Genomic DNA, 12,902 nt, shown 5'->3' with positions numbered 1-12,902 from the left:
ATGTGTTTGGGAGTGATGTGGTGTTGCAACAGGCTTAAAACTTACCTAACTCTGTATTCGAAGGATCTCAAGAGCAAAACACAAAGTTAAAATACTATAGGAGTATTTTAGTTACTATAAGATAACAACAAGTATCAAGCATATAATTACAATACTATACAAGTATTTTAGGCTCTATAAATAACTTATGTGAAAATTAAAAGACCCTTACTGGTAGGTCTATAATTTTGGAGTGTATACTCCTAGGGTTTTATATAATGGAGATTTTATAGACTTAGAATGGGTGATCTACGCTCTATTTCCTGTTCCTTGTTTGGTTGTGGTCTTAGAGTAGGATCACCTATTTGAAGGTCTATTTAATCTTAAATTATATACAACTTGTATACACTGCAGGATCATAGAAGGACCCAGCAAGGATCACCCCGTAAGATAAAAATGTTATATTAATCTCATAGATTCTTTAGACACTCCCATTCTCGCGCAACCGACATAGATAGAGGAAACCACTCATTGTTAGCAGTCAACAAAGGAGTCAAGCAGGAACAAGAAGAGGTTCATGAGAAGGATCCCGAGAAGGGATCAGCCAGAGTGAAAGGCACCAGAGTGATCATAGATGAACCTTACCTTCTCAAGAGAAGGCGTGTGGGGTCCGCAGAGACATTCGGAGTCAGACTCTTCAGCATGAAGTGATTGAGATCAGTGACAAAACCCGGACCAAAGAGAAACGAAAACTCAATACACCTACAGAGAACCGGAACACCATAGGGGTGTCCAAAGACAACAGATCTTCACAAGAATGAACTAGAGCAAACGTAGGAAGGACAGAGAACAGAGGAAACCACTCTCGAATCATGCGAAGAAACCAAACACCTTATACGTCGCACTAATACCTAATAAAATAGTATAACTTAGTGAGTTAGTGATTACACTGCTCGCACTATGTGTTAGGCTTATCGCCTCTTTTCTTGCAACTAGTATCAGTAAACCAGGTCACAGAAATAGTCACTTCAAATTCAAAAGACTATTTCATATAGACTTCCTTTATGGATGGTTATCAGAACACTATAGAAGTCGGATCATGATACTCTCGGAAGCCGGTATAACTTAGCTTAAATAACACTCGTGCAATACTCACTTCCATAGAATACACTTCAGAAATGTTGTCAGAAACATTCAGGATAGTCCATCAAGGCGTGAAATTTATAAGTATATACAAATTTGTGAAATACATCTACCGATGACCATAGTTACTCACAAGATCATTTCTCGTCATGGCACAGAACCATGTCTTCACAAGAAGGTAACCAGCCAACTAGCAATACACCAATTCTACAGATAGACTCCGCTACATTTCAGGCCGCGGTCACAGCCGCCGTGACAGCTGTCATGGCGCAATTCAATGCTAACAACCCAAACGACGATGGAAACAGTTTCAACAATTCAAACTGTAGTCACACACAAGGAAACCGACAAGGTCCTGGCCATAATGATACTCCAGCTCTCAAACCTAAGAATAAACGAAAGTTCTGGAACAAAAAGGAGCACAAGTTATCTCAAAAAATTGCCAAGAGACAACAACCTGTGGCAACCCCTACAGCCACAACATCTGCCACTCCAGTACCAATGCCAGTATGACAATATGTTGGAAACTTGCCGGATTGCAAGAAATGCAATTTCAATCACTTAGGAAAATGCCACAAATTGCAATGTAAGAACTGCAACAGACAAGGACACACCACTCGTTTCTGCATGATACCGGCACAACCAACCACCAAAGTCCTCGGCATTGACTTAAGTTAGGTCTGTTATAGGTGTGGTGAATCTGGACATTTCAAAAAAGATTGTCCAAAGACTAGAAATTGTGAAGAAGCTCGCTTTTGTAGGACTCCGACTCAACACATCACTTCAACTAACGATGCTAGTATAATTCAAGTATGCCATGCATGTGGTGAAATGGGGCATTTCAAGAGAGACTGTCCGACAGAGAGAAATGACGAAGGAGAAGGAGGAGTTTAACGACATGACCTAAAAGAGCAACGAGGAACCACCCCCCCCCCTCTTTTGAGATTTTGGTACGTCTTCTAAATAAAATTACTTTAAAGATTTAATTTATATTAATATTACAATTCGGGGAAATTAAAAAGTAATTATAAATAACTCACTCGTCCGAACAAGTCACGACATTCCTAAGAGAACTAAAGATCAGCGCAGGTGAGCTATGATGGCTTAGTACGTACATCAGGGTAAAGCATAGTTAAGATTTTGCAGAATTAGAGTGAGTGATTCCGCCTTAATTCCTGTTTCTTGTCTGGTTGTGGATTTAGGGCAGAGTCACTCAGTCGACCGTCTTATTTATCTTAATTATACATAACTTGTATATATGCCAAGCGATCATAGAGGTACCGAGAAGGATCATAATATAAAGTATCGTCACTAGTTAACAAAACACTTTCACTGCTATTACTTTCTTATTGCGGTACGATTTGCGGCAGTGGTTATATCGAGAAAGCACTAGAAAGCCTACACAGAATGCATTGTCAGGCACACTCGGGATACACCATCATTATAACAGACGTTTCTTTCAAATAGACTCAACACTTGTTTCTATAGAGAGTATGGCGTCGTCATTCGACGTGAATTGGCGTGGTCCTCACCATACCAAGTTCATGTGTTACGAAAACCCACCGCCTTAAACCGACTGATGAACGAAACCCTCGTCACTCGTAACGACAACCCAACCCAGACCTCAGAATTGTCTTTTGTATTCTAAACCCCGAAGTACTCATGAGAGGAGTACTATGACTTCCGAAACCTTGCCGACGTATACCCAGCAGATCTTCCAGAACCACCACTCGTCCAACAGGTCAAGTTCAAGCACAGAGGCTAAGGACGAATACGAATTACCAACCATTAATAAGTGATAGTTTATTTTATTTACTTATTTTTATAGTTTATTTTAGCATGTTTCATTCATAATTTAGATAATTTCCATGCATATTTTCCATTTTGTTAATTTATGACCATTTCGGGTACTTTCTAGTTTCGTGAGCTTTATTGCAGATTTCATGGAGATTAGTGGAGCGGGAATGTTCGGGACATATGGAAAGCGATTGGAATAAGAGGACGTCGAGGATTTTGGGCTTGATGGGCAGTGGAGATGATACATGGAGCGAGCTTGATGATTATTTGAAGGCTTGGAGAGATATAAACTTTAAATTTGCAAGATGCGGGAGAATATTCAAGCATGCGTAGATTATTAATCGGGCGAGTTTACGAGATATGGAGGATATGGAGAATCCAAATTGGGCTTAAAATGAAGAAAACTTGAAGAAAAATGGGCTAGGAGCTGATTGGACTCGAATTGGGCCAAGTGGGCTAAGTTATGGATGCCCAAACCTCAAAGAGGCCACATTCAGGAACCACCTGCGCAACAGCACGTAGGTCACGCACAGCACCGTAGGGGAAAATTCGGAATTTCATTTGGAAGGCTATTTGAGGAAGGTTGGTGCCCATCTTTTGGAGACTCTTGCACATCCGATTTTGGAGCATTCTCTCTAGAGTTTTGAAGATTTTTGAAGGCCAAGAACACCTCAAGAACATCATCTTTTCACCTCTTGATTCTTGTTTAATGTTTGGTACAATCTTCTCTAACTTTGTTTTCTTGAGTTTAGCCATGCTTGGCTAGACAAATCTTGGTTGACTTTTGTTGAATCCTTTGAACTTTTGTTGAATGTTGAAGAATCCATGAACTTGTTGTTAAATCTTTATGGGAATGTTTTGTGTTTTAACATCTTATCACTACTTGTATGTTTTTATTCATGAGTTTAAATGTGTTTGTGGTGATTAGTTGGCTAATTTCTTGATTAAGTAAAGGATCCTCAAATTAGCAAGCAACAAATGATTTTTGTGTTGTTTTTGCTTCACACAATCATAAAAACATTTCCTCCAACATGGTAGTGAAAGCATTTGACTCCTCTTGGATTTGGTGACTTTTTGGTTCTTAATGCTAGTTGACTTTCACTAATTACATGCTTAATGGAAATTGTGACTTTGACTAAGGAAATTGTTATGAGCTTCTCTAACCATTTTAACAACTAAGAAAAGTCTAGGTAATCTCAAGCTTCTTGGATTACTATAGCCAAATTAAGGATTTAAATCAAGTATTGTACCATTGGATTCTAATGATATGTTCATCAAAAGTCAAAGTGAGGAAACCTTAATTCAACCATCCTTCCCTTATTCATTTTACATCAAACTCTTATTTTTGTTGAAATTGTCTATTTAAATCTTAGTTTAATTCTAATTTATTTCAAGTATTTCAAAATACCAAACCCCCCATTTTTAATTTATTGTCATTTTACAAGTATTTTTACAAAGAGATTTTTCATAGAGTTATAAAATTGAACCAATCTTCGTGGATTCGATTCCTTTACCACTATACACTATTTTAGTGTGTAATATTTAGGGTATTTATTTTGTTGGCCTCGACAACCACCACTAAGTGTATACGCAAGAGTAGTATATAATTAAGATTTTGCAGACTGAGAATGTGTGCTTCCGCCCTACCTCATGTTCCTTGTCTAGTTGTGGACTTGGGGCAGAGTCGCACATCCGACCATCTTACTCATCTTAATTATATACGACTTGTATACATAAGATAAGGATAGATGGACCAGGTGTAAATCCTATCATGAACTTCAAGACAAAGCAGCCCAGGACTACACGTGGACATTCTACCATTCGGCAGAACTTAGACAAGTAAACTGAACCCCTACGCTCCCTACGGATTAGCACATCAAATACAATAGTGAAGATCCGCAAGAACGCTAAGCGAGGGTTTCGCTAATAAACTGAACCCCTACGCTCCAGTTCGATTGAATCTTGGTACCATTCCTTAACCAAAAACAAGTGTTTTACAAACACTATAATTAATGGTTTCGCTAATAATATGCGTATATGTATTTAATTATTATTAGGATCCCGTAAAGTGTCGCGTATATCAACTTGAGGGTCTTCGTTTCCAGTCTCGTTGTCTGGCACATTCACGCAACCAACGGTGAGTTCATACCCCTACGCTTTTATTTTTACGTTTTAGGGGGAGAATACAAGTCAAACACAAATGGTTTTTGTGAACTTTATGCACAGAATTTCAACAGGACTAAAACTTATAGAATTGATACAACCAAAAGATCACCACATTTTATAAAAATGCTTAGATATCTTATCCCTTTTGTAATATGTTGTGCATAAGGGAAGTTTTCAACTCACAATTATAATTGCATAGTTTTCAGAACAATACACAAACCGAGTACTTAACACACATGCAAACTATAATTGGTATAGTTTGGGATTCAATACATCGGTTTACAAGTCCAAGAACCGTACATCAAACAAACATATAAACTATGCTAAGTATATAGTTTAGGGAATGAAAGTATTTGTTTATAAACTTATTTGTTATTTATAAAAAGGGTTTTTCTCATTATTACTTGTAAAGTCGTTAATCTAGTTTGTGAGACACATCTTCGAGTACCTACATACGTACCAGTGGAAGTCTACCCTTATAAACCAGAGTCTCCTTGAGGGAGAGCGTGAGTTTGTGTATAGATCTATACGGGACTGACAATCCCGCACCTTGCTGTTAGCTACAGTAGGACCGGCAGGTCTACGGGTGACAAAGTCATAAAGGATATTGGTGTCCGATTCACGTCGTATAAGTTAGTATGGTCATAAAACTCACAAGTAGATAACAACGATATATTTACGTAGTAATATACTTTTCATGAGAAATGCTTTAATAAAATAAGTATGGAAAATATTTATACTTATCACTTTTGGAACAATTAAGGCAACAACTCACACTCAGGGGAAAATAAAGGATTTTCCAGGACAAACATCAGTACTTTACAAAGAATCGGATTATCATTCAACCATCGAATATTCATTGTTAATTCTATAATCCCTTATTTTATACATTCGGGTTACGTATAAATAATATCCGATAGACTGTGGAATGTGTGGTTTTCGCCCCATTTCCTGTTCCTTGTTTGGTTGTGGGCTTAGGGCAGATCCATACAGTTAACTGTCTGTTCGATATTGGTTTACACATAGCGCGTATGAGATAAGAGATTATAGAAGGAACCGGAATTATCATACTTATATTAACATTCATTATATCAGAAAATATAAGGATTTTCTGGAGAAACATAACACACTTGTCAAAGAACACAGAACCTGTTTTTCTAAATCAAAACGCTTATGAACTCACCAGCTTAAATGTTGATCTACTCTTTCAAAATAACTTGTATTCTTAGGAACTAGTAGACAGGTTCTTGCACCAGGATTCAGAAGATGGAGCATAGTAGTTTCATCTCTTTGTTTGGTTATTTACTTTTTGGAGTCAATCTTATGTGAATTGAAAACATTGTAAACACTTTAATATTAATGCAATGGTTGTTGTTACTTGATTACTATGATGCATGTGTTGTGATACTAAGCATGACGTCCTACACATACCTTGTATGAGATAAGAGATTTTGAAGAGAGGAGGAGGCTGCGGGTAGAAGTTCAGAGAGGAGTACCGCAGCTGAGAGGGGCTCCGGTACCATAACTGAGAGGGGTAGCGCAGAGGCTTCTCAGGAGGCTCTGGGATGCACTTTTTGGGCTGCGGTTTTGGGAACCGAGGAAGGCTAAGCTGATGACAAAAAATGCTATTTTTCATGAAAAAATGATACCAAAAAGGCCATTTATTCATATTTTAATAAGGAGAATCTTTTCTAAAGCATTTTGGATCAAAAACAGGTGTTGGTAAGGCAAAAAGGTGGAGTGTGCAGGGGTTTAAAGGGACAAAAGGTGATGGGATTGGTCAAGTCACATGGTTTTTTGTCTTTGGAGGGAAAATAAAGTGGATATCACTTTTCCAAAAGGAGTAGCAAGGACAAAAGCCTTTTGCAAACAACTTAATACGTCCAAGCTCTAACATAAGAGATCTACCAGCAATAATATTTGATGAACAAGAGAAGTTCATACCTTTTGGATGAACAAAAGTTGCTGGACAAAATCTTCAAAGGAAAACCTCCACTTTCTTCAATAAAAAGCCCATAATTTTGTGTCTCATTTCCAAGAATAAACACCTCCTGGAACAAATTCTTCAACACTTTTAGAGACCACAAAATTTCTTCTCCCTTTTTCTTCTTCTTTTCTTCAAAAGCATAATAAGAACATTATAAACTTGATTTTCCCGTAGAAAAATGAACAAGTAATCACCAACTTTTTTATTCTTCTAAGCTAGAATCAACACATAAAAACAGAAAAACTCATCATAAAAATTTCCGATTTGAACCCGAAAATTCTTGCAAAAATCGAAAAATCTTCAAGATAAACACCGAACGAGAGTCGCTCCCTTGAACCAGTCGCTTGAACCTTCAAGGTACGGCTCTGATACCAATTGTTGAAACCCATTTTGACGATCGGTGGATTTGGAATAAATAATATCTTGAGATTTATCGAACATAAAAATGAAGAACATGAAGATTTGTAGTTCCATAAACTAGAAAAGAGATAAAAATATTACATGAAGAGCATTGTTGGGAGAGATAAATCTCCCTTGGTGGGAGAAATCCCACCACACTTTCTCTCTCTCTAAAAACTACATTGTGAGTGCACTCTTACTTTTACAATGACCAACTCTCTCTTTATATATAGGAGAGAGAAAACACCAACAATACAATAAAGGGAAAAATACAACCTAAATATCACTCATAATTTGTAGAGTATTTGTAACATCCCAAAAATTCAAGACCAAAAATGACATTTTTAATTAAGTTATTATAAAACCAAAAGTATAAAAAACATACATAGTGTCATTCCATATCAAAACCAGCATGTCAATAATCAAAACATGTTATAATGAAACAATATCATAGTATAATCCCAAAGATCTCATGTGCGGAAAACATGGTGTGATTCGCTGCAATCATGCCGACTCCTTTCCTTTTGAAGAAGAAGTACCTGAAACCAAAACTGAAAACCGTAAGCACGGAGCTAGGTTTTCCGGAGAGGTGATTTTTGCAAATTAAGTGTAGATCGGCGTGTCCGGGAGTATTTGGTGAAGAATGCCCCAAAAAATTGGAATTGGAAGAAAGGTGGCAGCGGTATGGGGTGGTTTCGTTTTTCCGGCGAGGTAGAGGATGTGGCGGTATTGAGCTATTCTCGGTAGGAAAAGGGTTGCTGCTGGTCAGAATTAGTTGGGAAGGAGGGTGGTGGGGTGCACCGATGGTAGAAGCAAGTGAGGAGGGCGGTGGTGGTGAGTTGCGTTTTTCCGGCGACGAAGGGGGGGGGTAAAAAGATGGTGGCTGTCGGCTGGAAAGAAGGGAGAAGGAACAAGCTACGGAGGCGGAAATGGCGAGGATGGCAGCGCCGACCAAAGCTGGAAGCAGGCGGCAGCAGCACCTTCGCCGGCGGATCTAGAGTCGGCAGTAGCAACGCAACAATGGAGGCTGGTCTCTATGGTGCTTAGCTGCGTTCTTCGTGGACGGGATTCAAAAGCAGGGAAAGGGGGTCCGACGAGTTAAGGAGTTATAAGGGTGGGTTGTAGATGGGTCGGGTTATCGGGTACGATCAGGTATGGGCGGGTGGTCTCAGGTCTGGGTCGGAGCAATAAGGGTGGGTGTCACTGATGGGTTGGTCGCGCAAGGAGCTTATGGGATTTTGGTCTTGGCCGTGCAAGAATCTGCGAGGGTGGAGGCTGGCCGCGCGCACTAATTAGATGGAACCCCATGTGGGGGTAATTTGGAGCTCGGAATTTGCGCGGGTGGATCTGGGTCGCGTAACGCTTGCGTGGGCACCCGCGCAACTTTTTTTTTTGACTAACTTTTAGCTTAGAAACACCTAAATTTCAAACAGAGATTATTTTTTTTATTATGCATTTATTTAACGTCTTTGCCAAGACATAGCCCCGCTTCTGTCAACCTTCGTAAATCGGAGTTTCCAATGTTACGTTATCGAATTCTCCCGTGTCAAAGCCTTCATAAAACGGTTTCAAACGGTGCCCATTCACTTTGAATATTTGATTCGTTTCCAAACTCTTAATTTCAACCGCACCGTGATCAAACGCTTTTATAACGATAAAAGGTCGGTGCCATCGATATCGCAACTTGTCCGGGAATAGCTTTAAGCATGAATGATAAAGAAGAACGTTTTGGCCCGGAATAAAATGTTTTCGAGTGATGTTCTTGTTGTGAAACACTTTTGTCTTGTTTTTGTAGATGCTTGCATTTTCATAAGACTCGTTCCTCAACTCTTCAATTTCTTGAAGTTGCATCTTTCGGTGCTTCCCGGTTTCTTCAATATTGAAATTACACTTTTTAACCGCCCAATATGCCTTGTGTTCCAATTCCACCGGTAAGTGACAAGACTTTCCATATACGAGGCGGAATGGAGACATGCCAATTGGAGTTTCCTAGGCGGTTCGGTACGCCCACAATGCATTTTCTAACTTCAAGCTCCAATCTTTACGTGTGGTGTTGACCGTCTTTTCAAGAATTTGTTTGACTTCTCGATTTGACACTTTGGCTTGGCCATTTGTTTATGGATGGTAGGCGGTCAAAATCCGGTGTGTGACACCATATCTCTTCATCATGGCTTCCATCATTTTATTGCAAAAATGAGTGCCCCTATCACTCACCAAGGCTCTCGATACACCATATCTTGTGAAAATATTTGACTTCAAGAAGTTAATTACAGTTTTAGAATCATCATGTCGTGTAGCCTTTGCTTCCACCCACTTTAAGACGTAATAAACCGCCAAGAGTATATAAGTATAATCAAAGAAACGGGGAATAGGCCCATGAAATCGATTCCCCATACATCAAAGATCTCACAAATGAGGATAGGGCTTTGAATCATTTCGTTCTTCATGGATACGGTTCCCATTCTTTGACATCTATCACAACTCTTGCAAAATAGATATGTATCTCTTGACATTGTTGGCCAATATAGTCTACATTCGAGCACCTTTCGCATGGTTTTGTTTTGACCAAAATGTCCTCTGCATGCATACTCATGACAAAACTTCAGAATTGATTCGACCTCATTTTGATGAACACGCTGCCGTATTAGTTGATCCGGACAATGTTTCCAAAGATAAGGGTCATCCCATACGTAGTATTTGGAATCACTCTTCAACTTGACCTTTTGGTACTTGGTAAATGCATGTGGAATTTCTTTAGTAACCAAGTAATTTACAATATCTGCATACCAAGGAATGGTGTTTGAAATGGAGAAGAGATGTTCATCCGGAAATTCATCAAGAATGGAAGAAGAAGAACCACCATTATTCAACTGGCTTAAATGATCTGCGACTAGGTTTTCGGTACCACTTTTGTCCTTTATCTCAAGATCGAATTCTTGTAAAAGAAGAATCCACCTAATTAACCGTGGCTTGGCATCTTTCTTGGTCATTAGATACTTCAAGGCCGCATGGTCGGAGTATACAATCTCTTTTGTCCCGAGAAGGTATTGCTGGAATTTCTCCAAGGCAAAGACAATAGCGAGAAGTTCCTTCTCGGTGGTGGAATAATTGGCTTGAGCATTATCCAAGGTCTTGGAGGCATAATAGATGACATGTGATGCTTTTCCCTCCTTTTGACCTAAAACCGCTCCAATGGCAAAATTTCTTGCATCACACATAATCTCAAAAGGAAGCTCCTAATTTGGAGGTTGGATTATTGGAGCGGAGGTGAGCAAGTCTTTAAGTTTGTCAAAGGCCTCTTGACATGTTACATTGAAGTCAAAGTCAACATCTTTTTGGAGAATGAGGCACATCGGTCTCGTGATCTTCGAGAAATCTTTGATAAATCTCCTATAGAATCCCACATGGCCCAAGAAAGATCTCACTTCTCTAACACATGTTGCGTAAGGAAGGGTTTGTATGACATTAATTTTGGCTTTATCAACTTCAATTCCCTTTTTGGTGACGATGTGTCCCAAGATGATGCCTTGATTAACCATGAAGTGGCACTTCTCAAAGTTTAACACCAACTTCTTCTCAATGCACCTTTTCAAAATCTTCTTAAGGTTATCCAAGCATTCATCAAACGAATTTCCATACACGGTGAAGTCATCCATGAACACTTCAATTATATTCTCAACATACTCAGAAAAGATGCTCACCATACATCGTTGGAATGTGGTGTGGGCATTTCATAATCCAAATGGCATCTGCTTGTAGGCAAACGTGTCGAAAGGGAATGTAAAAGTCGTCTTGTCTTGATCTTCGGGGACAACGGGTATTTGGTGAAAACCCGAGTATCCATCAAGGCAACAATAATGCGATTTTCCTGCCAATCTTTAGAGCATTTGGTCGATGAAAGGAAGAGGAAAATGGTCTTTTTGTGTGCTTGAATTTAACTTTCGATAATCAATGCACACCCTCCATCCATTTTGAACTTGAGTGGGAACCATGACGCCTTTGTTATTCTCAATAACCGTGATTCCCATTTTCTTAGGAACCCCTTGAACCGGACTAACCCATTTGGAGTCGGAAATAGGGTAAATCATGTCCGCATCAAGGAGCTTGATTATCTCTTTCTTGACAACTTCCATCATAGGGGGATTTAATCGTCTTTGATATCCGCTATTGTCCACCCCATGGCCTCTTTATGATCTTTTAAAACTTCAACCAATTGATCTTCTTCAAATTCTTTCAATTGATAGGAAATGATCACCGGGAGAGTTTCGTCTTTACCTAGATAAGCATACTTCAAATGGCTAGGTAAGACTTTTAATTCAAGTGTGGGTGGTTGGATTATGGAAGGGGGCATCTTGTTTGGAGAATGAGATAAGGCATCTTGAGAAACAACCTTCTTTGTTGAATTTTTAACTTCTAAAGTCTTCACAATCCCTTCAACTTCAGAGTCCAATGTATACATATCCAATGTTTTCTTCAAACTCTCACAATCAAGACTCATGTTGAGCACCATCTTCAAAATGTCTCCGTGTGATAACTCGAATAGTTCTTGGGTGATTGGCTCAATCACATCAACCCGATACAATGGAGAAATGTTGATAGGGTATCTCATTGCTTCAAAGATGTTGAAGTGAATGGTCTCTTCATCAAACTCCATGGTGATCTTTCCATTATGAACATCAATAATCGTGTGAGCGGTATTCATGAAGGGTCTTCCAAGAAGGATCATATATGACTTGGAAGGAGTCTTATCTTCAAGGTCAATGACATAGAAGTCCGCGGGAAATACTAGTTGATTGACTTCCACTAGTACATCCTCCAACACGCCTCTTCGAAATACACTTGACTTGTCCGCTAATTGAATGATTACTCCGGTTTCTTCCAAAGGTCCAACATTGAGAGATTGAAAAACCGAGTATGGCATCACATTGATCGAGGCTCCAAGATCTAGCATTGCACTTTCAACATGAAATCACCAATAGTTTAAGGGATAGAAAACATTCCCGGGTCCTTGCATTTGGGAGGTAACTTCTTTTGGATGACCGCGGACACATTTGCATTGACATGGATCTTTTCATTCGCCTTGAATTTCCTCTTATTGGTGCACAAATCCTTAAGAAACTTGGCATAGTGTGGAATTTGCTTTATGGCATCTAATAGGGGAATGTTGATTTGGACCTTACAGAAAGTCTCAAGAAACTCTTTATCTTCCTCTTATTTCTTTGAGGAAGCCAACCGGGAGGGAAAAGGCGGTGGTATGACCAATGGCTTGATGGTCTTGTTGGAAGATTCGGGTTTGTCAATGTTTGGCACAATCGGGTCCGTTGGAGTAGCTACAACTTTCGGAGGTACAAATAATAACTTCATCTTCTTCTTCTCTTGAAACTCTTTTAGGGTTGCTTTCTCCAAGTGTTTTCCTACTTCTCAAGGTTAT

General features: G+C 39.2%; 1 protein-coding gene across 1 annotated transcript; it reads right to left on the bottom strand.

The window, feature by feature from the left end:
- Positions 1 to 8,965: 8,965 nt before the first annotated feature.
- Positions 8,966 to 9,445, bottom strand: LOC145126478 (uncharacterized). Its single transcript, XM_079061839.1, has one exon. The coding sequence runs from the start codon at positions 9,443 to 9,445 to the stop codon at positions 8,966 to 8,968; it is 480 nt and encodes a 159-aa protein (XP_078917965.1).
- Positions 9,446 to 12,902: the final 3,457 nt, after the last annotated feature.

The sequence above is a fragment of the Lactuca virosa genome, chromosome 7, assembly GCF_052849685.1.
Source record: "Lactuca virosa cultivar CGN04683 chromosome 7, Lactuca_virosa_CGN04683_v6, whole genome shotgun sequence".
NCBI lineage: Eukaryota > Viridiplantae > Streptophyta > Magnoliopsida > Asterales > Asteraceae > Lactuca > Lactuca virosa.
Note: the sequence above shows the minus strand (reverse complement) of the source record. Positions and strands in the feature narration are given on the sequence as shown.

Bases quoted from the DNA above. Each gene is read 5' to 3' on its own strand.
- LOC145126478 (XM_079061839.1), bottom strand. From the start codon at position 9,445: ATGTCTCCATTCCGCCTCGTATATGGAAAGTCTTGTCACTTACCGGTG.